General features: G+C 45.3%; 1 protein-coding gene across 1 annotated transcript in view; it reads left to right on the top strand.

Annotated features, from left to right (window-relative positions):
- AHNAK2 (AHNAK nucleoprotein 2) overlaps positions 1-26540 on the top strand; it is a 46005-nt gene extending 19465 nt beyond the window's left edge. Inside the window, exons 2-7 of the mRNA XM_026849211.1 lie at positions 6392-6468; positions 7252-7341; positions 8113-8169; positions 8759-8900; positions 9678-9859; positions 10492-26540. Coding sequence (XP_026705012.1) covers positions 8765-8900; positions 9678-9859; positions 10492-25587 — 15414 coding nt within the window. The 5' untranslated portion in view covers positions 6392-6468; positions 7252-7341; positions 8113-8169; positions 8759-8764 and the 3' untranslated portion in view covers positions 25588-26540. The remainder of the gene's footprint in view (positions 1-6391; positions 6469-7251; positions 7342-8112; positions 8170-8758; positions 8901-9677; positions 9860-10491) is intronic.

Genomic DNA, 26540 nt, shown 5'->3' with positions numbered 1-26540 from the left:
CAGGCCTAGCTGGTTCTGATAGTATCCTGCAGATAATAAGGCCTGTTAAACCCCTTCAGCAGCAAAATCTTTATCTTCATTCCACAGACTAGTCCTTTGTCTTCATCCCACAGAAACACTCAGGGAGACTAGAATTTCAGGGCTTGGTGGGGAGGGTCTGACTCCCAGCACAGGGCAGGGGGAAAACACTAAAGGGGTGGTGCTATTCCTCGTTTTATCACTTTTTCTGAGGCAGAACGGCTGCTTTTTCCACTGTGGCAATGGTTCATTTCAGAGCTGACAAGCTGGTTCGTCTAGGTGGAGCTACGGGGTGCCCCCGCTGTCTCGCTGGCAATGGTTCAAGTGAAGTAACACTACATTCCTGCGATGGAGGGCTGGGAGAGGCAGGCTCCTCCGTGACATTGCACCCGCATCTCCCCACTGCCACGTATCCTGCTCGGATAGAGTGACAGCCACGGCATTCCTGCTGCGGTCCTGCCATGCCCCACAGCCCTGCCCAGCAGTTGTTGTAACTCAGTCCGTGGGATCTTGCAGGACAATGGAATGAATCCAGGTCTCTGGAATGTGCTAAGAAATCTCTGTAGAACATAAACCTCTTGAATTTTTTTTTTTTTTTTTTTTTGCTGATGGTTTCCCCCAGCATAGTTGGAGCTGCTATTGGGAGTGCCATGGGCCTGATGGAGCTCATGGTCAAGCCTACACAGACTGTGAAAGAGCCTGTGCCACGACCTGTACTTTAGACCTCACGGCAGCTTCCTCAAGGAACACAGTGCATGCATAGAAGTCTACTATTTGCAGACACTTTCAGATTCTTATCTTTGCCAGCTGATGCTTGCAGGATGGTTTTCTTCTAGCATTGCTTGCTTGTAACGACATGAGTCCTCCACCAAACTTCCCACGAGGATTTGGGTGGTGGGGATGATTTCTCTGAACTGCCACGGCCAAGCCCCTCGCGCCGAGCAGCCCTGCTGCTCGTGTGTTCCTAGCTGTTCTTGTTCGCGGTCTTTACGCTTAACCTTGGCATTTACACTTAAGGAAATTCACAGCGGAACCCAAGGTGCAGTTTTAGAGCAGATGCTCTTTGCTGTGTAGCCTCCAGACAATTGTTTTGGACAACTGATCTGCCGTGGTTTGTTTCTTTTTTAACAACAGGCCTTGAGGCATTAAGTATGTGTAGGCTTTTAGCCCTCTTTAACGTAGCATTAGGTCACTACCATTTGTAATTCAAGCTGAGGAAAAAAACTCAGGGGGAAACAAAGAGAAATAGTGAAAGATTTCAGGCTGCTGCTGATACTGAGTAACTATTTTTGTACATATCATTTGCACAACATTTTTAGCACAGGGACTGGCAAATTCTGTCTCATCAAGCCAGTTGATGCAATCAGCAGAACACAAAGATCTGCTTGTGGATTCAGAGATCTTTAGCACAGTTGATTTTGGAAAGTGGTGAAAATAGTTCTTTGAAGTGCCAAAAGTTCATGTTTGTATCCAGAAAAAGGTGGCTGAGATGGAAAAGGTGGTCCTTTTGCTGTCATTGTAACATTGTCTGTGAGGGCTTCTTTAAAAAAAAATCTGATTTAGGCCATTTTTCAGTCATGGTAGACTTTAAGGAAACCAAACCAAAAATGGATGCTTGATGACAGTGCCTAGCTGAAGTGACATTTTAATTAGCTGGTTGATCTACATTTATTCATCAGTCTCTAGTCTTCTGGGATATCCTAGGAAACCCAAAGAACCCACTGCAAGGTGCATTAACTTAATGACTCATCAAAATAATAGAGACAGCAAATTGGGATGAGTATAAAAAAGAAGCAGACACGGAAACTGAAGCAGTGAGGTTGCCAAAGAAAAAGTACTGGTTTAATTGTTGCCTTTTTGCTCATAACTCCAAAGTGAAAAATTTCTCTTGGTAAACTAAAGTCAGGTGAACTCACCTATCTGAAAAAGTGCTCTTGAAAGGCCAAAATGAATGCCAAGCATGTGCATAGTGTTCCTGTTATCAAGTGCTTTCCTGAACTGGGACCCATGATTTTAAACATTCCAACTATTCTAAATATTCCCTATTTCAAATATAAGAAGTGAATCAGAAGGGACTGCAGGGCTTTGCAGCAGCACTGCTCAGGCGGCCGTGAGAGCTCTGAGGGAAGAAAAGGAATCCCAGTAATTGCGATACCTGCAAGAGAGGGAGAACAAGCTGTGAGGGGGGAAAGAAAATTTTGTATGCCAGTGTCCCAACTAAAGCTAGGCTTCTCTTCAGTTTGTACAATACACTTGAATTCAATGACACTGTCATACTTGAAATGGATTATAATGTCCCAAATGTGTTTTTGGAGTCTGTTACTCACTGAATGTGAATACCAAAAAAATAACCTGGTTTTATGTTTTTGTGGTTTTACCCAGAACAGTCCAGCTGGGTTGCGAGAATTTTTTTTTTTTTTTCAAATTGCGTTTAAAAAAGCAAATACACTTTTCAGTCATATGAAATGAAAATGTTCCAGCCTATATAACTCCTACTGCCTACTTTCAAAAAATTCCCTTGTTCTGAAGTCAGTTCAGTGACTATTAGAAGTAGTCACTGATGTAAATTCCATCTTGTTTATGAAAACATTTTGAACAAAGCATTTATTGTCCAGGGTTCATAAAAAAAGTTAAAACCTATAAAATGTTGGCATCACTACTATTTGGGGCATGAGAATGACATGCATATAAATTGTAGTTTATTGGAACAGTCTTTTATACAGAGAAAGACAGCTTTGCTGAAAATGGAATTCATTGATGTGCTGTAATTCCCCTCTTTTATAGATCTGTTTTTAAAGTATTCTGAATCAAGAAAAAATCTGAAGCAAATCTTAGTCTACAGTAGGGATCAGGGGCACAAGAAGCCTTTTATTACATGAGTTAGCTATGGTAGAGGGGCAGAGTTTGGTGAAATCCGGGTGGATGAAAGACTGGTTTGAAGCTTTGGTGGGGAATGTCGTTAGCTGATGACCCTCCATGAAATCTCAGCCACATCTCTATTAGCCCTGGGGACAGTAATCTGTTGCTCCATTTTGTAGAAAAGAGTCCTACTACCACCATTTCGGAGAGGTAACAGTTTGCTAAGGGCTTTCACAGGAGGATTCTGTCCCTTCCAACCCATCATAAGGTGGGTGAAAGAAGCCTTTTATGCTGACAGGTTTTCCTTTTAACAGCAGGGAATTCTTCTGGTGATATTTTGGCAAACCTTGACCCACAGCCCCTCTAGCAAGGTCAAGTAATAACCTGCCAATACTTGGCCAAGTATGCAAAGCCACCCTTGCGCCTCATACACAAGCTTTGCTTGATCAACGGCTGGTGATAAATAAGAGACTTCTTTTCTGGTCCAGGCCCAGATGAAGTGTCATCCATGCCAGGTCTATCTCTCTACATCCACACTGAACAAGGATTGTCAGTGTCATCTGTTGCTTTAAAATGGCATCCTGATGGGAAATAAATGTTCAGGTCTCACTGAGGGAAGTGATCTAATTCTCCTGGATTTTATGAGTAGCCCAGTCTTAACAACAGGAAGATTTTGAAGGTGCTGGTTACCTAATCATTCTAAGAATCTTTTGTTCAAAACATCTGGTTAAAAGCTTCACCTCTTTTAGAACCTGTAGGATAGAGGCAGTACCCTAGACTCAAAGAAGAATGTGCCGCTGGCTAGTGAAAAATCAGTGGTACAAACTATACAGGACCGTTCAAGTCTAGAGAACAGAGCTCCCCATACTTGCATTGCTCCAGTTCTAGACAGCTATAATGTCACTGAAGTTACACCACAGTAAAACAAGAGAAACAGCAGTGAACCAGCTCAAGAATTCTTTCCCTTTTCTTTTGCAGTAGTAAAATTATTGGCAGCCACCAGGGATCAGTGGTGTAATTAGTCTTGAAGTGCTGAAGAGCAAACGCGCAGGCAGTCCAAGCAACATTCTCTTAAGTCATTCTACTGGACTTCAGTGTTTCTGGGTGGGATTCTCCCAAGTGAAAAATACAGCAATGCTACAAGGCTACGTCCTTACTATTTCTTGGAATTTTAGTAACAGCCATAAAATTCCTTCTTGGCACCTGAATGTTTAAAAGCACTAAGCAAATTAAACAATCAAGCCTCAGTCCTGCAGCTCTTTCCCTCATATGATGCTTATTAAAATACATGTGGTGAAGAGCTTCATGAATGGATTCCAGAATTTTCAAGCAGAAATGCCTCAAATCAGGTTCGTAAATCCACATCCAATTTTTTTTAGTAAGGTTATGCTCATTTTCCAATTTTCTGGAACTTCTGAAAATTTCAACTGCTAGAAAAAAAAAAATCAATCCAATTTATGAAGGTCTTTAATCTGAAATAGGGTCCGCATTAAGACCATTTTCTAGAGTTGCCCATTGTAGGCGTCAGGACTAGTCCTGTGAAGGCTAAAGGAGGCATGGTGTGGCAGCCCTGATGTTTTCTGAGTTGATCCTAGTTCTCTGGAGCTAAAATACCACAGGAGAGCTGATTAAGATGATGTACATATGGCTAACGAGGATGCCTTCTATCAAGTTTGGAAACTTGGCCCATAGACTGACATTGAATATTCCCACTGGAAGCACACTATTTCCATTTGTCTTAACAAAGAGGTCCATCGCTGACCACGTGGCATCACTCTTTCAAAACCCTGCCTGTACTAGATAATTTCATCTTTAAAAAATTCAAGGAGAAAATAAATGTAAGCGACCAGAAAACTGTGAAGAAAGTCTAGCAAAATCAGAGCCATTTTAACAAAAGCTTGGCGACTTGTGTATGCTAGAGTGATTGCATACATGCATGAGCTGTGCCAGCTTGTCTGCACATACAGCATGTAATATCCACATCCAGACATGTTGTGTTCCAGCCCAAGGATTCTTCATTTAAAATAGGCAATGAATGAGTTGCATAGTTCTGCTTGTGATGGTCTTCTCTAGTGTTTGAGCACATTTTAAAGCCAGAGGATCTGTTTCGGAGAGCCAAAATTATGTATGCTAATGGCAGTTGCAGAACTGGGTGTAAGAGAGCTAGACAGACTGATGGCTTGGAAAAAATGGAGCATGGAGACAGGAAAGAGCCATAGTTATCAGGACAAGGACTTGTGCATGAATTAGAATAGCCTGTGCATCAGGGAATGTGTCGTTCAGTCACACTGTCCTACTGGCTAAGCCTGCATCTCTGAAAATTATGATCTTTTAATGTTTTTTCATTCTTTAGTGCCCAATTTAAGGGCAACAGAATCATACTTTCAAAAAAACTCATCTCCTTCATCTCACCTCTTTCTGTCCTCAATACTTTAAAAAAAAAAAAAACCAACAAAAAACAAGAAAGCAGAGGCTTTATTACTACCAAAGCTTCATGATGTTTACCCTCCAGCTTTTGTCTTATGATCTCTGTCAGTGGCAAGGAAGTTTCAAGATGGGGAATTTCAATCAATTTAACATATTGCCAGTTAATGAACTTTTCATTACTTTTTCTGATATTTTAAAAAAATAAAACCTCTTAGGGAAAAAGCTCCCCTCCATACACTTCTCCTCCCCTCTTTCTGGTCTCCTATCTCCTCACTGTGGGCTACTTAGGGAGGTGAGGGCTGGTGCGGGAGACAGGGGTCAGCAGATAGCGGCTGGTTTTCTTTTCTCATTCTTTGCTCCATGCTCAGTTGCAACAGGGTTGCTTCCTCCACTACCTGCCAACCCATCAGAGTTGAGCCTCCTCCTCTCTGCCCTCGCTCAGGCAGCTTTTCTTTCTCCAGCCACTACTTGAGGTCCTATTTTGCTCCAGCATTTCTCCTACTCTGCCATCTCTCCTCTCTCCTCCTGCTCTGGTGTGGTCTTCTCTGTTTTTCTCCTCCTCCTCTAGCGGTGTTGTCTCTTTCTCTCAGCATTTATTTTTCTTTTTGAAACACATTCACAGATGTGCAGAAACTCCTCTGATGGATTCAGCATTGCAGGTGGAGTTGTCTGCAAGCGACTGCATTTGGCTCAGGGTGGTCCATGTCCTCCTCCCACAGAGACCACCCCACAGCCACACCTCTGCCAAAACCTTGCCAGTTCTGCCCAATACACACCTTGAGTCCTCCTTGGTCATTAAAAAAAATTAAAAAATCTGGACAGCTTCTAGTTTTACACTTTCTCCATCTGAGGATTTTTTCCTTCACAAAAGCCTTTACATTTCTGAATACAAATATTTCTGGCATCATTGGAAAGATTGGCCTGATGAGATCTGAGATAAGGGATCTAAATGAAAGCGGGCCTTTCTACAGCCAGCCCATGCATGTCCCCTGGGTGTGCTGCTCCGGAGGGCTCCTGGCTTGCAAGCCGGCTGCTCTGTGCCCTGTGTGGCGCCCGCAGACCCCAACAACCTGTATGCTGCTTTCAGGTTCTGGACAGCAGCTAAGACCAGCCGAGCCTCCAGGAGATGCTGATGCTGATGCAGATGCAGAAGACGAAGATTCTGTGAGTATTTTTTAGAGCTGGGATTTTTGGGGGGATGGGGGGTTGGGTTAAAAAGGGATCTGAAATATTTTGTTTATATCTGGATATTACTGGTGATTTTTTTTTTTTTTCCTATTAAAGATATTGTATTTCTGCTTGGGATTCTCCTGCCAGCTCAAAAGTCAGAATGGAGCTTCAATATAAAATGATCTGTTCTTTGCCATGATTCACCAACATAAGTTTAATACCAAGACTTAGCGAACGATGACATGGCCTACCGTAACTTTCCTTTAAAGCTGTAGCTGTTTTAGGTTCCCTGTTGTTTGACTCCAGAAGGAATCATGCCAATTGCTTGTCAGCAGAAATTCCTGCTGGGACTCTTCCATGGTTTTCTTGGTTATAGAGGGCAATAAAGTTTGAAGCCGCAGGATGCAAAGGTTAGGTGTGCAAATAAAGCAGGGGAGGGAATTTTTATTGCCTTTTTCATTTGTTACTAGTTGATGTCTCAGTATTTACAGTCTGTTCAGCCCACAGATGAATACAATATGTAAAGAAAACCAAAATCAGCATACCATTGGTTTTGTCTCTCAGGAGTCTGTTGCTTGTCTTCTTGAGTAACATCTATAAATGAGAATTGTATTTGTTCTTGACCTTAGGAAAGAGTTATTGATTATTCTACATCCACGATTACTAATGAAAGATTTGTACACAGAAGGAGACTATGACTAAGTGTAAAAACTCCTAAAAAAAGGTGTCATTTTAATGGTGGCTGTTCCTTTCCCACCACTCGTTTCTTTTTCACAGGTTAATGAAGTAGCAGTAGAAGACATCCGTCCAAGGCCACAAGGATCCTCTCCAGTTTATGAATATTCCATAGAAGAAGAATATTTAAAGGCAAGACACTGAGTTTTCATGCAGGCATGGCTTTACCAAGTTGATTTGAGATGCTTTAGCTCCTACAAGTATCTAAGAGTCATGTGCCATGTAACAGGACATTACTGCAGCCATATTGTCTTCCTGCCCCCACCAAAATCAGGGCTGGGTTCATTGATGGTTTTATACTGCAGGGAACTTGTTGTTGGCCATGTTCTTGTTTCTTGGCAAAAAATGCATTTGACTTCATTCCTTAAAGGACCTAGGGCAGACAGTGTTAAGAAATCACAATGCTTTTCCTATTAGAATATTTAACTGGCTTGAATTTAACTAATATATATTTCAAAACTACCTCTAGTTCTTGGATATTCAAGGCTAAAGATTTAATAAGTACAGTCATGTTAAGACAAGTAGGCAAAAGTTTGAAATTCATTCTGAAGTCAAATAAATGAAAAAAATGTATGTTCACAAAGATGAAAGCATGAGAAATGTGCTACATAGGTAACACACAGAAAACCTCCTAATGTCGTAATAAAATTGGTCTCGGGTGTTCATTTCATGCAAATTTTTGTGCAATGCAGGGAAGCCCTGGCATTTAATTTACTACTGGGAATAATACAGTTCAATCATTCATATTGTACATTGCACTCACAGATCCCAATTTTGCTCTGTTGCCATTAAAGTCAGCCTCAGTTCTCAGACTAAACCAGGGATTTAACTGATGTAGGACTTCTGTTATACTTTACAACAGCATGACTTCTGAACACTAAATAATTGCAAATTATTTTTCAGCTTCAAGAAGAAAACAAAAAATATTCTACAGACAAATCAAAACAGAGTCGACCACAGGTCAGTCTAAAGCCACTCTAGTTTTAGGCATGTGGCTTGCAAAATAGTAAAGTCTATTACAACACACAGACATGGATGGGTGGGCAGAGGGAAGGACAAATGGGCAAGGAATCACTTTAGACTTGTTTCGACTAGGAAATTCACAAGTTGCCTAGCTGTGGCACAGGCATGAACACTTGTCCTATTTGGGGTCCTTCCATAATTCTGTTTTGCTTTATCTCGTTTGAGTACAGTACAGCATTAGCTCTTAGTCTGACTTTTCTGGCCCATTAACTCTAATTCAGGTGCTTAACATCCTCACAGAAGATACAATCTTTCAGCCCTAAAAGATTCCATATGCTTCGTGTTTTAGAATTATAAACTATTTTCCCTATGGTCCCGATCCAGCATAACCCTAACACATGTGCTTAATTCTAATTTTTAGCAGAATCAAACCCACACTGAATAGGTACATTCACTATTTTAGATAATCTTTCCTGAGCTACTGAAAATATACCTGAGGAGACTCAATTTTTTATAGTAGAATAATGTAGAACACTTTGATACAAATGAATAAAAATTATAAATTCACACCTTTTTCTGTATCTAGGAAACAATGGAAGTGACCCTGAAAACAGACGTGGAAGCTGGTGCTAGTGGGTTTAGTGTGATGGGTGGAGGAAATGAAGGAATATTTATTAAAAAAGTACTTAAGGAATCTCCTGCTTCAAAAATATTTAGTCTGAAAGAAGGTACGGTCTAATTTTCTGTTTTGGTTTGTTGGGGGTGGGGGGGATGTTATATCTTAAAATAATCAGGTATGTAGCTGTGTGTGTGTACAGATACCTAGGTGATCAGTCATCCCTTTAGGTAATAGAAACAGTAGATCCCAAACCAACCAATGTTATGTGTCAGCTTAACCTTCTCATACTAATTTCAGAGATCATTATCTTAAACAATAATAAAATGTGATTTTTTGTATACCTTGAAAAAAAAAAAAGTGTAATTTTCACTGGAACAGTGAACAAGTAAGTAGTATGTACACAACCAAAATGAAAAAAACCCCAGCTCATAACATTCATGAAGAAGCTGCCTTTGATTCTTTCACAAAATAGTATGCCACAAAAATACAATAAATAATGATTTAAACAAGAACAAAAGTCCAAAGTCTAAATACTGAGAAATGTAAGAAAAACTTTGTTACTGACAGGGTGGTCAGACACTGAAACAGGTTTTGCAGAGAGGTTGTGGAGTCGCCATCCTTAGAAATCTTCAAAACCTGACTGCACACAGACCAGAGCAACCAGCTGCAGATGACCCTTCCCTGAGCAGGGCGACTGGAGTAGATAATCTTCTGAGGTCCTTTCCAGCCTTAACTATTTTGTGATTCTATTATGTGAACATAATTTCATATTTTAAATAAATAGAATAAATAGGATGTGATTTTTTTTTTGGTGGCCATTAATTCAACAGAATTTGAAACAAATGTCAGAAAAGACAAACAAAATTATGTCTGATTCCACTTGCAGGTGATCAGCTTCTAAGTGCTACAATATTTTTTGATAATATCAAATATGAAGATGCACTCAAGATTCTCCAATATTCCGAGCCATACAGAGTCCAGTTCAGCCTGAAAAGAAAAGTTGCTGGGAAAGAAGAGCTAGAACACATTCACTCTACAATCCAGTACAAAAAGGAAAGAATAAACCAGGTAGATATTTGATTAATTTGCAAAGTTTGTAGTAATGTTCTCTGTGGAAATAGACCAGAAAATACATGCTTGCATCTTCTTAAGACTTAGTCATGAAAAACAATTTCTAGTGAGTCTGCATTTTTTTCTTGTGTCCGCCAATAGAACAGGCTCAGATAACATCTGTAATATTTATATTATTTTCCAAAATGTAAAATATCAGTAACTATTTTTCTCAAAAGCTCATCAATGAAATTTTCTCTTTAAAAAAAAAGTGTTTAGTGACTGATATCTCCATAAACATGATATGCTTATTGGTCTCCATCACATTCAAAATTATTTCTCTCTTCATATATATATTTTATATATATATGTTTGTACAGCCATATGTAGAGAGACATATAGAAACCTCTATTTACTGCAATGTTTTGCAAAGAACATAAACCTTCAGAAATCCACATATTACTGTCAGAATCCATTTGGTTTGTGTAATTTCTACCTGCATTACATACACTATTTTCAGGAATTTTTGATATAACAAATAGATACTGTGAATTAAAAGCACATTTTCCTATACATTTTACAGTATTTTGTTTAGTGTTGCATCTATATTTAGTTTATTTTAATTTTCTGACTACTCTTTGTTGTTTCAGGAAAAAGAACTCAGCGAGAGCATTCCTGAAGAAACAGTACATGTTTCGGGAAAAGCCATTTCAGAAGAAGACAGGGAAACGTTAATTGTAAGCCAAAGGGTAGGAAGAAGCAAGAGACCTAAAAAAGACAGGTTATCATGGCCAAAATTCCAGTCAATTAAAAATAAAAAGATACTGGGGCACAGAAGATCTCACAGTACATCAGATGCATATGAGCCTGCTGTGCAGGATATTTCCCCTACAAGCACAGACACAGAGTCTCAATTTCAACAAGAAGTCCGTATCAAAGAAAAAAAAGGAAGCCAAAAGAAACTGAAGTTCCCTAGCATTGGATTCAAAATGCACAGATCCAAACCAGAACCACAAGACAAGCAAAAAAGAGAAATAAAAACTACACTGTTATCTGAAAAAGAAAAAACACATAAAGAAGATATCAGCCTGGAAAATCCTGAAATCCTAACTGTTGAATATACCACATCTCCTGCTTATGAAATTAAAACAGGGGAGGTAGAAGAAAATTTAACAAAAGAGTTAAAAGACATGAAAAATGGCATTCCATCTCACACAAAAAAACGCCCTGAAGTTGAAATAAGCATTAAAAAAGACAAAGAATTGACATCAAAATTTACTGTACCTGAAGTACCAGCTGTAACAACCCAGATAACAAAGCCCAGTTTAGAAACACCTGATCTGAAAGAAAGCCCAACTAAACAAACACAGACCTCATCAAAATCACGAAAAAAGAAACAGAAAGGACCAGGAGAAAAAACAGAAGGAGAAAGTGGAATAAACATAGACATGATGGGACACACAGCACAAGGATCTATACAGGTAAAAGGTCTAGAAATAGGCACTGCTAAAGCAGAATTACACGCAACATCCGACACACTGGAAACAAGAGAAAAAGAAGCAGAAGACACACAAATACTAACAATTCAGAAAACAAAATTTGGGATTTCAATGCCCAAAAGAAAAGCGACAGAGACTGAAAAAGCCAAACCAGGAAGTGACGTTCCACATTCAGTACCAGAAAAAAGAGCTGATACAAGTTCAGAGGATGGCAGCAATTTGGATGTGAAACCTCACATGCCTGATGCAGAATCAGATGTATCTACTTGGAAAATACAAATGCCATCACTCAAAATATCCAAAACGCCTAAAGCTGACGTGAAAATTCCAAGAGAAGAAAGCACAGTTGAATCAGTAGATACTACAAAAAAGCCAGAGACAGAGGAAGATGGTATGCCCACAGCTGATAAAACATTGAAGATGGACATCAGCATGAAGACAGGAGAAAAAGATATAGAGGGAAAAGAAAGCAAATTCAGACTGCCAAAGTTTAAATTACCTACATTTACTTGGGCAACTACAAAGGAGGAGACAGGGCAAACAGAAGGTACATTCAGTGACAGGGAAGGAAAACTCACAGAAGCAGGTGCAAAACCAGAGATGAGTGTATCAGCAGAAGAAATGAAGATTCCAAGTGCTGAAATTAAAATCGGAATTTCCAAAGGAAAAACAAGTGACAAGGATATAGGACAAATGCCAGAAGTCCAGATACCAAGTCTGAAAGACCTGACTGAGAAAACTTCGAAGAGGAAGATAAATTTGGAAGACAAAGTTGGAGAAATACTGATTACAAAACCTGAAACTGAAATAACTAACAGTGAACACAGTACAGCATCAAAGAACACAGAGGAATTATCTCAAAATAAACAAATTGATATCAAAGCTCCCAAGGTGGACATCAGCCTCCCCTCCATCGATGTCACCCTTCCAAAGACAAGCGTTGACCTGCAGGCGCCCGAGGCGGCCCTCACTGTGGAAGGGGAAGCCAAAGCCCCCGAGAAGGAGGCTACAAAGACCAAGGACAACAAGTTCAAGATGCCCAAGTTCGGCATGCCTTCCTTTGGCTGGTCCAGCAGCAAAGAGGCCAAGAGCACCGTGGCCGCTGACATGGACGTCAGCCTGAAGGAGCCCCAAGTGACAGTGCCCTCGGGAACCGCCGAAGTCAATGTGACCCTGCCTGGGGCCGAGATCCAAGCACCCGACGTGGAGGTGACCGTCGAGACTGCAGCTGCTGGAGATGGTGAGAAAGCTCGATTCAAGAAGCCCGACCTCAAGCTGCCCAAAGTCAAAGCTCCCCAGGTGCAGGTCAGCCTGCCAAAGGCCGAGGTCTCGCTGCCCAAAGCCCAGGCCGAAGTCCAGGAGGTTGAAGTCGCCCTGCAGGGTCCCGAGGCCAAAGGCAGCCTGGAGGTTGCTCCTGGCAAAGTTGAGGGTGGTAGCATGAAAATACACATGCCAAAAGTCAAGGTGCCCAGCGTGGACTCCAAGCCAACCGTCAAGTCTCCCAAAATGGACGCAGACGTCAGCCTGCACAAAGTCGACACCAGACTCCCAGAGGCAGACCTGAAGGCCAGTGCCATCAGCATTGAGGCCCCTGATATCAAGGTGCCTTCCGTTGAAGGCTCCCTTGAGATCCAGGCACCTGACATAGACCTCAAAGTGCCCTCTGCTGAAGGCTCGCTGGACGGGGCCAAGCTGGAAGGCGCCGGCTTGAAGGGGAAGTTGAAGATGCCCAGGTTCGACAAGCCCAAATTTGGATTGTCGCTCCCCAAGGTGGAAGTGCCCGGAGGAGAGGTCAGCCTGCCCTCCGCAGAGGTTGACCTTCCCTCCGCCACCGTGACAGCTGCAGGGGAGGGACCCACCCTTGGACTCAAAGCCGACGTCAAAACTGAAGGGGCCAGCTGGAAGCTGGAGAAGCCCTCCCTCAAAATGCCCAAGGCTGACATCAAAGCTCCCAAGGTGGACATCAGCCTCCCCTCTGTCGATGTCACCCTGCCAAAGGCCAGCGTCGACCTGCAGGTGCCCGAGGCGGCCCTCACGCTGGATGGGGAAGCCAAAGCCCCTGAGAAGGACGCCGCAAAGACCAAGGATGGCAAGTTCAAGATGCCCAAGTTCGGCATGCCTTCCTTTGGCTGGTCCAGCAGCAAAGAGGTCAAGGACACTGTGGCCGCTGATATGGACATCAGCCTGAAGGAGCCCCAAGTGTCGGTGCCCTCGGAAATGACCGAAGTCGACGTGACCCTGCCCAGGGCTGAGATCCATGCACCCGGTGTGGAGGTGATGGCCAAGACGGCCGCCACAGGAGAAGGTGAGAAAGCTCGATTCAAGATGCCCAGCGTCAAGCTGCCCAAAGTCAAAGCTCCCCAGGTGCAGGTCAGCCTGCCAAAGGCCGAGGTCTCGCTGCCCAACGTCCAGGCCGAGGTCCAGGAGGGTCAAATTGTCCTGCAGGGCCCCGACTCCGAAGGCAGCCTGGAGGTGTCTCCTGGCAAAGTTGATGGCAGCGACATGAAAATATACATGCCAAAATTCAAGATGCCCAGCGTGGCCTTCTCCAAGCCGACTGTCAAGCCTCCCAAACTGGACGCAGACGTCAGCCTGCACAAAGTCGATGCCAGCCTCCCAGAGGCAGAACTCAAGGCCGGTGCCGTCAGTGTTGAGGCCCCCGAAATCAAGGTGCCCTCCGTTGAAGGCTCCCTCGAGATCCAGGCACCTGACATAGACCTCAAAGTGCCCTCTGCTGAAGGCTCGCTGGACGGGGCCGAGCTGGAAGACGCTGGCTTGAAGGGGAAGTTGAAGATACCCAGGTTCGACAAGCCCAAATTCGGAGTGTCGCTCCCCAAGGTGGAAGTGCCCGAAGGTGAGGTCAGCCTGCCCTCCGCAGAGATTGACCTCCCCTCTGCCACCATGACAGCCGCAGGGGAGACCCACGCGCTGGGCCTCAAAGCCGACGTCACTATGGAAGGGGCCGGCTGGAAGCTGGAGAAGCCCTCCCTCAAAATACCCAAGGCTGACATCAAAGCTCCCAAGGTGGACATCAGCCTCCCCTCCGTCGATGTCACCCTGCCAAAGGCCAGCGTGGAGATGCAGGCGCCCGAGGCGGCCCTCACCCTGGATGGGGAAGCCCAAGCCCCTGAGAAGGAGGCTGCAAAGACCAAGGACGGCAAGTTCAAGATGCCCAAGTTCGGCATGCCTTCCTTTGGCTGGTCCAGCAGCAAAGAGGCCAAGGGCACCGTGGCCGCTGACATGGACGTCAGCCTGAAGGAGCCCCAAGTGACGGTGACGTCGGGAACCACCGAAGTTGACGTGACCCTGCCCGGGGCCGAGATCCAAGCACCTGACATGGAGGTGACTGTCGGGATGGCCACCACAGGAGAAGGCGAGAAAGCTCGATTCAAGATGCCTGACGTCAAGATGCCCAGCGTCAAGCTGCCCAAAGTCAAAGCTCCCCAGGTGCAGGTCAGCCTGCCAAAGGCCGAGGTCTTGCTGCCCAAAGCCCAGGCTGAAGTCCAGGAGGGTGAAGTGGCTTTGCAGGACCCTGAAGCCGAAGGCAGCCTGGAGGTGTCTCCTGGCAAAGTTGAGGGTGGTTCCATGAAAATACACATGCCGAAAGTCAGGATGCCCAGCGTGGCCTTCTCCAAGCCAACCATCAAGTCTCCCAAAATGGACGCAGAAGTCAGCCTGCACAAAGTCGTCACCATCCTCCCAGAGGCAGAACTCAAGACTGGTGTCATCAGCGTTGAGGCCCCCAACATAAAGGTGCCCTCCGTTGAAGGGTCCCTTGAGATCCAGGCACCTGACATAGACCTCAAAGTGCCCTCTGCCGAAGGAGTAATAGACGGGGCCGAGGTGGAAGGCGCCAGCTTAAAGGGGAAGTTGAAGATGCCCAAGTTCCACAAGCCCAAATTCGGAGTGTCGCTCCCCAAAGAGGAAGTGCCCGAAGGTGAGGTCAGCCTGACCTCCGCAGAGGTTGACCTCCCCTCCGCCACCATGACAGCAGCAGGGGAGGGCCACGCGCTGGGCCTCAAAGCCGACGTCACTATGGAAGGGGCCGGCTGGAAGCTGGAGAAGCCCTCCCTCAAAATGCCCAAGGCTGACATCAAAGCTCCCAAGGTGGACATCAGCCTCCCCTCCGTCGATGTCACCCTGCCAAAGGCCAGCGTGGAGATGCAGGCGCCCGAGGCGGCCCTCACCCTGGATGGGGAAGCCCAAGCCCCTGAGAAGGAGGCTGCAAAGACCAAGGACGGCAAGTTCAAGATGCCCAAGTTCGGCATGCCTTCCTTTGGCTGGTCCAGCAGCAAAGAGGCCAAGGGCACCGTGGCCGCTGACATGGACGTCAGCCTGAAGGAGCCCCAAGTGACGGTGACGTCGGGAACCACCGAAGTTGACGTGACCCTGCCCGGGGCCGAGATCCAAGCACCTGACATGGAGGTGACTGTCGGGATGGCCACCACAGGAGAAGGCGAGAAAGCTCGATTCAAGATGCCTGACGTCAAGATGCCCAGCGTCAAGCTGCCCAAAGTCAAAGCTCCCCAGGTGCAGGTCAGCCTGCCAAAGGCCGAGGTCTCGCTGCCCAAAGCCCAGGCTGAAGTCCAGGAGGGTGAAGTGGCTTTGCAGGACCCCGAAGCCGAAGGCAGCCTGGAGGTTGCTCCTTGCAAAGTTGAGGGGGGTTCCATGAAAATACACATGCCGAAAGTCAAGATGCCCAGCGTGGCCTTCTCCAAGCCAACCGTCAAGTCTCCCAAAATGGACGCAGAAGTCAGCCTGCACAAAGTCGTCACCATCGTTCCAGAGGCAGAACTCAAGACGGGTGTCATCAGCGTTGAGGCCCCCAACATAAATGTGCCCTCCGTTGAAGGGTCCCTTGAGATCCAGGCACCTGACATAGACCTCAAAGTGCCCTCTGCCGAAGGAGTAATAGACGGGGCCGAGGTGGAAGGCGCCAGCTTAAAGGGGAAGTTGAAGATGCCCAAGTTCCACAAGCCCAAATTCGGAGTGTCGCTCCCCAAAGAGGAAGTGCCCGAAGGTGAGGTCAGCCTGACCTCCGCAGAGGTTGACCTCCCCTCCGCCACCATGACAGCAGCAGGGGAGGGCCACGCGCTGGGCCTCAAAGCCGATGTCACTATGGAAGGGGCCAGCTGGAAGCTGGAGAAGCCCTCCCTCAAAATGCCCAAGGCTGACATCAAAGCTCCCAAGGTGGACATCAGCCTCCCCTCCGTCGATGTCACCCTGCCAAAGACAAGTGTGGACCTGCAGTTGCCCGAGGCGGCCCTCACCCTGGATGGGGAAGCCAAAGCCCCTGAGAAGGAGGCCGCAAAGACCAAGGATGGCAAGTTCAAGATGCCCAAGTTCGGCATGCCTTCCTTTGGCTGGTCCAGCAGCAAAGAGGCCAAGAGCAAGGTGGCCGCTGACATGGACGTCAGCCTGAAGGAGCCCCAAGTGACAGTACCCTCGGGAACCACCGAAGTCGACGTGACACTGCCCAGCTCCGAGATCCAAACGCATGGCGTGGAGGTGAGCGTTGAGATGGCCGCCACAGGAGAAGGTGAGAAAGGTCGATTCAAGATGCCTGACGTCAAGCTGCCCAAAATCAAAGCTCCCCAGGTGCAGGTCAGCCTGCCAAAGGCCGAGGTCTTGCTGCCCAAAGCCCAGGCTGAAGTCCAGGAGGGCGAAATGGCCCTGCAGGGCCCCAAGGCCGAAGGCAGCCTGGAGGTTGCTGCCGGCAAAGTTGAGGGCAGCGGCATGAAACTACACATGCCGAAAGTCAAGGTGCCCAGCGTGGCCTTCTCCATGCCGACCGTCAAGTCTCCCAAAATGGACGCAGACGTCAGCCTGCACAAAGTCGACACCAGACTCCCAGAGGCAGACCTGAAGGCCGGTGCCATCAGCATTGAGGCCACCGACATCAAGGTGCCCTCCGTTGAAGGCTCACTTGAGATCCAGGCACCTGACATAGACCTCAAAGTGCCCCCTGCCGAAGGCTCGCTGGACGGGGCCGAGCTGGAAGGAGCCACCTTGAAAGGGAAGCTGAAGATGCCCAGGTTTGTCAAGCCCAAATTTGGAGTGTTGCTCCCCAAAGTGGAAGGGCCCGAAGGTGAGGTCAGCCTGCCCTCCGCAGAGGTTGACCTTCCCTCCACCACCGTGACAGCTGCAGGGGAGGGACCCACGCTGGGACTCAAAGCCGACGTCACTATGGAAGGGGCCGGTTGGAAGCTGGAGAAGCCCTCCCTCAAAATGCCCAAGGCTGACATCAAAGCTCCCAAGGTGGACATCAGCCTCCCCTCCGTCGATGTCACCCTGCCAAAGACCAGTGTGGACCTGCAGGCGCCCGAATTGGCCCTCACCCTGGAAGGGGAAGCCAAAGCCCCTGAGAAGGAGGCTGCAAAGACCAAGGATGGCAAGTTCAAGATGCCCAAGTTCGGCATGCCTTCCTTTGGCTGGTCGAGCAGCAAAGAGGCCAAGGGCACGGTGGCCGCTGACATGGACGTCAGCCTGAAGGAGCCCCAAGTGACAGTGCCCTCAGGAACCACGGAAGTCGACGTGACCCTACCCGGGGCCGAGATCCAAGCACACGGTGTGGAGGTGACTGTCGAGATGGCTGCCACAGGAGAAGGCGAGAAAGCTCGATTCAAGATGCCCGACGTCAAGCTGCCCAAAGTCAAAGCTCCCCAGGTGCAGGTCAGCCTGCCAAAGGCCGAGGTCTCGCTGCCCAACGTCCAGGCCGAGGTCCAGGAGGGTCAAATTGCCCTGCATGGCCCCGACTCCGAAGGTAGCCTGGAGGTGTCTCCTGGCAAAGTTGATGGCATCGACATGAAAATACACATGCCAAAATTCAAGATGCCCAGCGTGGCCTTCTCCAAGCCGACCGTCAAGTCTCCCAAACTGGACGCAGACGTCAGCCTGCACAAAGTCGATGCCAGCCTCCCAGAGGCAGAACTCAAGGCTGGTGCCGTCAGTGTTGAGGCCCCCGAAATCAAGGTGCCCTCCGTTGAAGACTCCCTCGAGATCCAGGCACCTGACATAGACCTCAAAGTGCCCTCTGCTGAAGGCTCGCTGGACGGGGCCGAGCTGGAAGGCGCCGGCTTGAAGGGGAAGCTGAAGATGCCCAGGTTTGACAAGCCCAAATTCGGAGTGTCGCTCCCCAAGGTGGAAGTGCCCGAAGGTGAGGTCAGCCTGACCTCCGCAGAGGTTGACCCTCCCTCCGCCACCATGACAGCATCAGGGGAGGGACCCACGCTGGGACTCAAAGCTGACGTCACTATGGAAGGGGCCGGCTGGAAGCTGGAGAAGCCCTCCCTCAAAATGCCCAAGGCTGACATCAAAGCTCCCAAGGTGGACATCAGCCTCCCCTCCGTCGATGTCACCATGCCAAAGGCCAGTGTGGAGATGCAGGCGCCCGAGGCGGCCCTCACCCTGGATGGGGAAGCCAAAGCCCCTGAGAAGGAGGCTGCAAAGACCAAGGATGGCAAGTTCAAGATGCCCAAGTTCGGCATGCCTTCCTTTGGCTGGTCCAGCAGCAAAGAGGCCAAGGGCACCGTGGCCGCTAATATGGACGTCAGCCTGAAGGAGCCCCAAGTGACAGTGCCCTCAGGATCCACCGAAGTCGATGTGACCCTGCCTGGGGCCGAGATCCAAGCACCCGGCTTGGAGGTGACCATTGAGACGGCCGCCACAGGAGACGGCGAAAAAGCTCGATTCAAGATGCCCAGCGTCAAGCTGCCCAAAGTCAAAGCTCCCCAGGTGCAGGTCAGCCTGCCAAAGGCCGAGGTCTCGCTGCCCAAAGCCCAAGCTGAAGTCCGGAAGGGTGAAGTCGCCCTGCAGGGTCCCGAGGCTGAAGGCAGCCTGGAGGTTGCTCCTGGCAAAGTTGAGGGTGGTAGCATGAAACTACACATGCCGAAAGTCAAGGTGCCCAGCGTGGCCTTCTCCAAGCCAACCATCAAGGCTCCCAAACTTGACGCAGACCTCAGCCTATACAAAGTCGATGGCAGCCTCCCAGAGGCAGACCTCAAGGCCGGTGCTGTCAGCACTGAGGCCCCGGAAATCAAAGTACCCTCCGTCGAAGGCTCCTTCGACATCCAGGCACCTGACATAGACCTCAAAGTGCCCTCTGCCGAAGGCTCGCTAGATGGTGCCGAGCTGGAAGGTGCCGGCTTGAAGGGGAAGTTGAAGATGCCCAGGTTCGACAAGCCCAAATTCGGAGTGTCGCTCCCCAAGGTGGAAGTGCCCGAAGGTGAGGTCAGCCTGACCTCCGCAGAGGTTGACCTTCCCTCCGCCACCATGACAGCAGCAGATGAGGGCCCCGTGCTCAGTGTCAAAGCCGACATCAAAACTGAAGGGGCCTGTTGGAACCTGGAGAAGCCCTCCCTCAAAATGCCCAAGGCTGACATCAAAGCTCCCAAGGTGGACATCAGCCTCCCCTCCGTCGATATCACCCTGCCAAAGGCCAGTGTGGACCTGCAGGCGCCCGAGGTGGCCCTCACCCTGGATGGGGAAGCCAAAGCCCCCGAGAAGGAGGCTGCAAAGACCAAGGACGGCAAGTTCAAGATGCCCAAGTTCGGCATGCCTTCCTTTGGCTGGTCCAGCAGTAAAGAGGCCAAGGGCCCCGTGGCCGCTGACATGGACGTCAGCCTGAAGGAGCCCCAAGTGACGGTGCCTATGGGAACCGCCAAAGTTGATGTGACCCTGCCCGGTGTCGAGGTCCAAGCGCCCGGCGTAGAGCTTGCTTTCGATTCTTCCTCCCTAAAAGAGGATGATTCTGGTAAACCTAAAACTTCTCTCTTTAGAATTCCTACTGTTTCCCTTTCTAGAAGTTCTAAATCTCAGGCACAGAGTAAATCTGGAGATGAATTTTCTGTGTCAGAAGCGCTTTGTTATTCTTTAACAGAGGAAAGTCCAGCTGTACTTTCAGGTGGTGTCAGCTCTAACGTTCTTCAGGATATTAAGGGAGACAGTGGCTCTAAAACTACTAAGTTCAGTATTCCTAGCTTGGGTTTCTCCAAAGTTGACATTGGTTCTTCTAAAATTGAACGGGATTCCCATTTACCAAAAGGGGATATTATTCTTACTAAGTATCAAAAAAATGTGGTAGAACCACAATCAAAAATATCATCTCTTGCTGATAAGGTTCTTTCAGAACATGATTTTGAAATTTTAAATGAAGATGGTTCTTTGGAGCAAGGAAATCTGACGTCAGGAGAGAAAACTTCAGCTGCTGACATATCTGTGGGTGACACAGAGATTACAGTTAAAATTCCTAAATTCCGAAAACCAAAATTTGGAATTTCTTGGTCTAAGGGAAAACCATCAGAATGTATTGTTGGTTCCAAAGTTGAATATGACATTTCCCAGGGAAGGATAACATCTGATATGACTTATACTGATACTGACAAACAATCTCAGATCTCTAATGCTGAGTTAGATGTGTTGATGCACGAGCCTTCACCTGAATTTGGTCTGGATGCACCAACTCTGGATGTCAGTCTCCCATCAATGGAAGTTACCATGCCAAAATTAGAAGCAGAAATCCATGGCCCAGATTTAGAATGCAAGACAGAGCAAGAAGTAGTTTCAGGAGAGAAGGACACTGAGGAGAAAGAAAACAAAATTAAAACATCAAAATTCAAACTTCCTTCATTTAGTTGGTCACCAAAGAAAGAAGCTATTGCTCCTTCTGAAGTTGAGGGACATCTGGAAGAACCCACTTTGTCTACTTCATCTGGAGACACAGAATCTGAATTAACACGTCCCACTCCTGAGAATAAATACCCTCATGGGGAATATGATACATCAACAGAAAAAGATGGTGAAAAGGGCAGAAACAAGAAGCCCCATTTTATCATGCCAAAGATCTCATTCCCTAAAATTAAGGGTCAAAAAGTCCAGGTCTCTCTGCCCATACTGGAAACTGACATTTGTGGTCCCAAACAAGAAAAAGAATGTGTTTCAGTACAGAAATCTGAGAAAGGGAGTAGTGGCGAACAGGCAGGAATGGGCATAAAAATGCCAAAAGATACAGTCCCTACTTTGGAATTTTCCAAACCAGAAGTCAAAGCTCCCAAAATAGAGATGGATATTAGGATGCCTACAGGTGAGGTCATACTTCCTACACGTGAAGAAGATGACCTGACATTGAAATCAGCTGCTGCTAATGCCAGCCTCTCCACCTCACCTATTAAGATGTTAACTGAAGGCTCTCTTGAGGTGAAGAGTCCTGACGGAAATGTTGAAAGAAAATCAAATGAAATTGCTGTTGGTGATGTAGAAATAAAAATTGAAGGTCCTGAAGGGAAAACAAAAATGTCTAAATTCCAAATGCCAAAGTTTGGAATTACACATTCAAAAGGGAAAGGGTCAGAAAAAGAAGTTAGCCAATCCAAACCAGAAGTCAAGGTTCCCCAACTAAAAGCAATGATAGAAATAGCTGACATTGCTGTTGAAGCACCAAATTTGGAGGTGGAATATGGTACAGGAACAGAAACTTACAGCCCTGAAGTCAAAATAACCAAAGATGATAATAAGGCATCAGAGGCTGATGTTCACCTCCCATCAGCTGACATTTCTATTCCAAAACCAGACAGTGATAGTCATGATTCAGATGCAGCACTAAAAATGAAAGGGGAAATAAAGCAAGATGGAGATGGAGAAGAAAAAGAAGGACATTTCAAAATGCCAAAATTTAAAATGCCATCCTTCAGTTGGTCACCAAAGAAAGAAGCAAGTGTTAAACTGGATTCTGGAGCAAATTTGGAAGATCATAAACTTGCTCTAATGTCAGGCCCAATAGACTCAGAAGTGAGAGGAACTGCAACTGATGATCAAGATACTGGGCCAGCCCTTGATCTGGAAATATCTGCAGGAAAAGTTGAACAAAAAAGTCCAATTAAAAAGCCCCAATTTGTCATGCCTAAAATTTCGCTCTCCAAGATCAAGGTTCCCAAATCTCAGACTCATTCACCAAAAGTTGAAGCTGATACTACTGTTCCTAAAACAGAAAGAGAGGGTGATGATTCAATACAGATACCTGATATAGAAAGTAGTCATTCTGAAAGAACAGAAGGGGCACAAATAAGCATAAAACTGGCTGATGTTAAGATCCCCACTCTGGAGTTTTCCAAAATGGAAACTGGAGCTGCTCAAACTGAAATGGCAGTCAGCTCAGCAAAGATTGATGCTGCTCTGCCTCCCCCAGAGGGGAGTTTTCAACAGGTTGTCCTACAATCAAGTTCTACTGATGAAGATACCCTTCAAAAAACAGGTATTAAGTTCACCAAAGGAGAAGCTTCAACTGAACTGAGGAGCCCTGAAATAGTAACAGAAAGATCATCAGTTGTGGGTGGAAGAAAGATGAAGTTGGAAGGTCCTGAAGGGAAGATTAAAATGCCCAAATTTCAGAAGCCGAAGTTTGGACTCTCCCTAACAAAAGGGAAAGGCCCAGAGCCAGAGATCAGCTCTCCAAAAATAGAAGCTGAGCTACCCCAGATGAAAACAACAAATGAAATTGCTGACATTTCTGTGGGAATTCCAGCACCAGAACTTACATCTGATATGTCAGACCCAGGAGTAAGTGTTTCTAAGATAAAAACACCCCAAGTTCTGACAGCTGACGTTGAAGCTCCGAAGGTAGACATAAGCCCTCAGTCAGGGTCTAAACCAATGGCAGAGGGAGCTATTGAGAGCCTTGAGGAGAAAGAAATCAAATTTAAAAAAGAACAAGAAATAAAAGCTGAAGAAGTTCAGACTGAAGAACACCAGGGATGGTTTAAAATGCCAAAATTTAGAATACCTACATTTGGCAGAACATCCTTAAAGGAAAAAAAAGGTGCTGATATTGAAAGAAGTATGGAAAAATCTCAGGCAGGCATTCCCTCTGCCAAAGTACAAACTGAAACAAGTATTGCTGAAAATGCCTTCTCATTACCACATGCAGTTGCTGACATTACTATTGGAAAAGAAGGGATTCCAAAAGTAGGAGATTCTGTGAAGAGTTCTGATGTTAGCTTGTCAAAGATAGAAGGAGATATTTCATTATCTACAGAAAAAACATATAGAGTGAATATTCCTGAAACTTACGCAGACATAGTTAAGCATGGTGCTGAAGGACAAAAAATGCATACTTCAGAATTCATAGTGTCTTCTGCAGAATTGTCTAAATCATACTTAAGTGCTTCAGAAACTGACAAAGACAACAGTCTAACGGATAGGTTTCCTACTTGTACTCTGACCCTTCAAGAGCATAAAGTCAAATCACAGGTTGTAGAAGTCCCAAAGGTAGAAAGTTCCACTAAGTTAGAGACTTCAGGAGCAGGATGTAAACCGTCATCAGCTGAAATTTCTCTGGATGCAACACAGGACAAAATAGATGTTAGTCTTTCAGCAGGAGAGCTAGATATTCAAAATCAAGAGGCAGTAATTAAAAAAGGAAAGATAAAGGGTGAGATGAAAATGATAGGAAAAGACAGTGAAGGAAGCCAATTAAAAAGGCCTACATGTGAATGGTCTACAACAAAAGGATCGGAAAATGGTGCTTATGTTACAGCTAAGCTGGAAGATCTAAAGGTGGAAGTTCCAGGAGTAAAGGTGGATGTTAGAATTGCTAGAGTAGATCCTGAAATTAAATATCAAGTGAAAAGTGTTGAAAAGGACAAGTCTGCAGGGGTGGAAGTGCAAGTAGAAGATAGAGCAGAAACAAGTAAAATTAAAACATACAAGTATAAGATTCCAAAGTTCGGAGTGTTGCATTCAGAAGTGAAGGATTTTGAAGGTGATATCAATTTGCCAAAGTCAGAATCTGATTCGGTATCTAAAACTGAAATAGGCACAACAGAAATGCAGTTTCAAAAACCAGAAGGATCTATTGGCCTGAAAATTCCAACTCTAGATCATATGGAAACATCTGCTGGAATAACAGCAGAAACAGTGGACAAATCACAAGGTTGCCCAGAAGTAAATATAAAAATTCCCAAACTAAAAATACCAAGATTCACTTTCAGAGTTCTCCCAATTGAAGCTGATGTTTCCGTGTCAAAAGTGGTAACAGATCCAAAGGGATCTAGTACTGACATTGAAGTAGTGCAACTGCAAGAAAGCTCTGCTATCCCTGAACAAACACTAGAGGCTCTAGAGGGTGGTATCCAAAAAGCAAAAAGCAAAATTCTAACACTGACTGAACCTAACATTAAAACAGCACAGATGACTACTACCGTAGAGTCCTCCCCTTCAAATGCAGGGCAAGACATTCAGTGGTCGTATGTAGAAGGCCAAGAAGTGAGTGAGAAAGTAGAACCTGAACATGTCGCTATTGAAAGGTGTGAGATTTACACTACTGAAATACTGAAAGAATCAGAGATTCTCTCATCAGAAGTCAAAACTGCTACTTTGGGATTCTCACTGCTCAAGGTGAAATTGCCTGAATCACATAGCAACTTAGAGGTGCTAGTCCAGCAACCATCTTCAACAGAAGGTATACCAGTGAGCAAACCTAAATGTGCCGATGAAAGCCTCGGAGCACAGAGGACTGGCAGTGCTGAGCTTAAACTATCTGACCAACCACACAGTGAGGCTGAAGAATCTAGTGGAGAAGTAAGTTTGACAAAGTTAAAAACATTTCCTGGTGAAGTAAAACCTTCCAGTAAACTTGAAGAGAGTCTTCCTGATAGGTCACCAGAGGGAATAACTGCAGGTCCTCTCTCTAAAGATGAGGATGTAGCTGAAGCACTAGAAGATGAAGAAAAAGACATAACCAATGAAAAAGAAAAGACTGAGAGTAAAAGATCTCCTGGAAGATTCAAATTTTGGCTTCCAAGTATTGGCTTTTCATCTTCTGGTGATGAAACAAGCACAGATTCAAAAACAGAAGTAAAAAAATCAGTTCCAGAAGATGTGAAACCTGCTGACACGTCAGATAATGATTCTTCTAAGCAAACTGAAAAAACTGGATGGTTTAAATTTCCCAAGCTTGGTTTCACATCTCCTTCCAAAAAGGCTAAGACTGTTGACAAAGAAGAGATGGGTCAAAAAGAGGGAAGAATCTCAGATGAAGATAGCCCATCAGATAAACCTGATGTATTTTTTGATGCACAAGAAAGCTTATCACCTAAAGAAACAATGGAGGGTGAAAAAGTTGAAATTGATGGGGCCTCATCTCATGTTCCAGTTTCTCGAACTATCGTGACATCTTCGGCAAGAACTGAACTAATCTTGTTGGAAGAAGAAAAAGATAGTCAATCTGGTATTCCTGGAGATACAACCAAATGAATATTGTCTTTTCTCAACCCTCAATGACAACAAAATAATCCACATGTACAGAAAAGAATGTTTTCTTAATTTTCTAGTAACTGAAAATTAAACAAAACCCACAGCTGATATTCATGAAAATAGTCGATCAGAATTTACCACGTTTAAATTTTCAAGCTATGCTGTGCGCTAATAAAAGCACTGATTTCTTTGAACCTGCCCCACGGGCAACAATTACTGCAGGTACAGTGAAGCCCATAGTTTTAGCAAAGTCTGAAAAGATAACTGAACCATGAAATTAGACCATTGAAAGGCTCGATGATAGCAAAAGACTTGTTAAATAGGCTTCTCAAAACCACACTGATTATGTTTAGATTATAGATTATTTTCGGAATGGAGTATAAACTAATACTATGAGAACTATATTTACCTGTTTAGATTTTTGGACCTTTCTGACCTACTTTTCCTTTCTTATTAAAATATTTTTCTTTATGTCAGCGAAGATAATATGTATATTCCACAAACATTTTAAAATGCAAAATAAAATCAAAATACTAGTGTAGAGAGTCTAAAGCTTTACCTTTTCCTCTCTTATTTTTTTTTTTTATTATTGTGGTGGGTCATATTTAGCCTTAAAAGAACTTAAAAAAAACAGAATAAATTCAAGACCAAAAATCATATAACTACTTCACATTTTTAAAATACCAAAACAAAACATGTTGAGAATTGTGGATAAATAAATTTTAATGTATATATTTACTGGATAGTTAAATGCACAGAATGATCTGCCACACTGGTGGAATCGCCTCAAAGATTTTCTGGGAAAGGAGATGTATATAATTATTTGCTTCTTTGTTTATATTAATGCTTCTCTCAAGTACACAACAAAAACCAGAGTGCATATGTGACAGCCTTCACATGTATTAAAACACTGTCTGTATTCTTAACTCACAATAAACTCACCATATGAATAA

Source organism: Athene cunicularia (assembly GCF_003259725.1).
Source record: "Athene cunicularia isolate RWA chromosome 5 unlocalized genomic scaffold, athCun1 chr5_part1, whole genome shotgun sequence".
In the NCBI taxonomy this organism is placed as follows: domain Eukaryota; kingdom Metazoa; phylum Chordata; class Aves; order Strigiformes; family Strigidae; genus Athene; species Athene cunicularia.
This window is presented reverse-complemented; position numbering and strand designations above follow the sequence as displayed.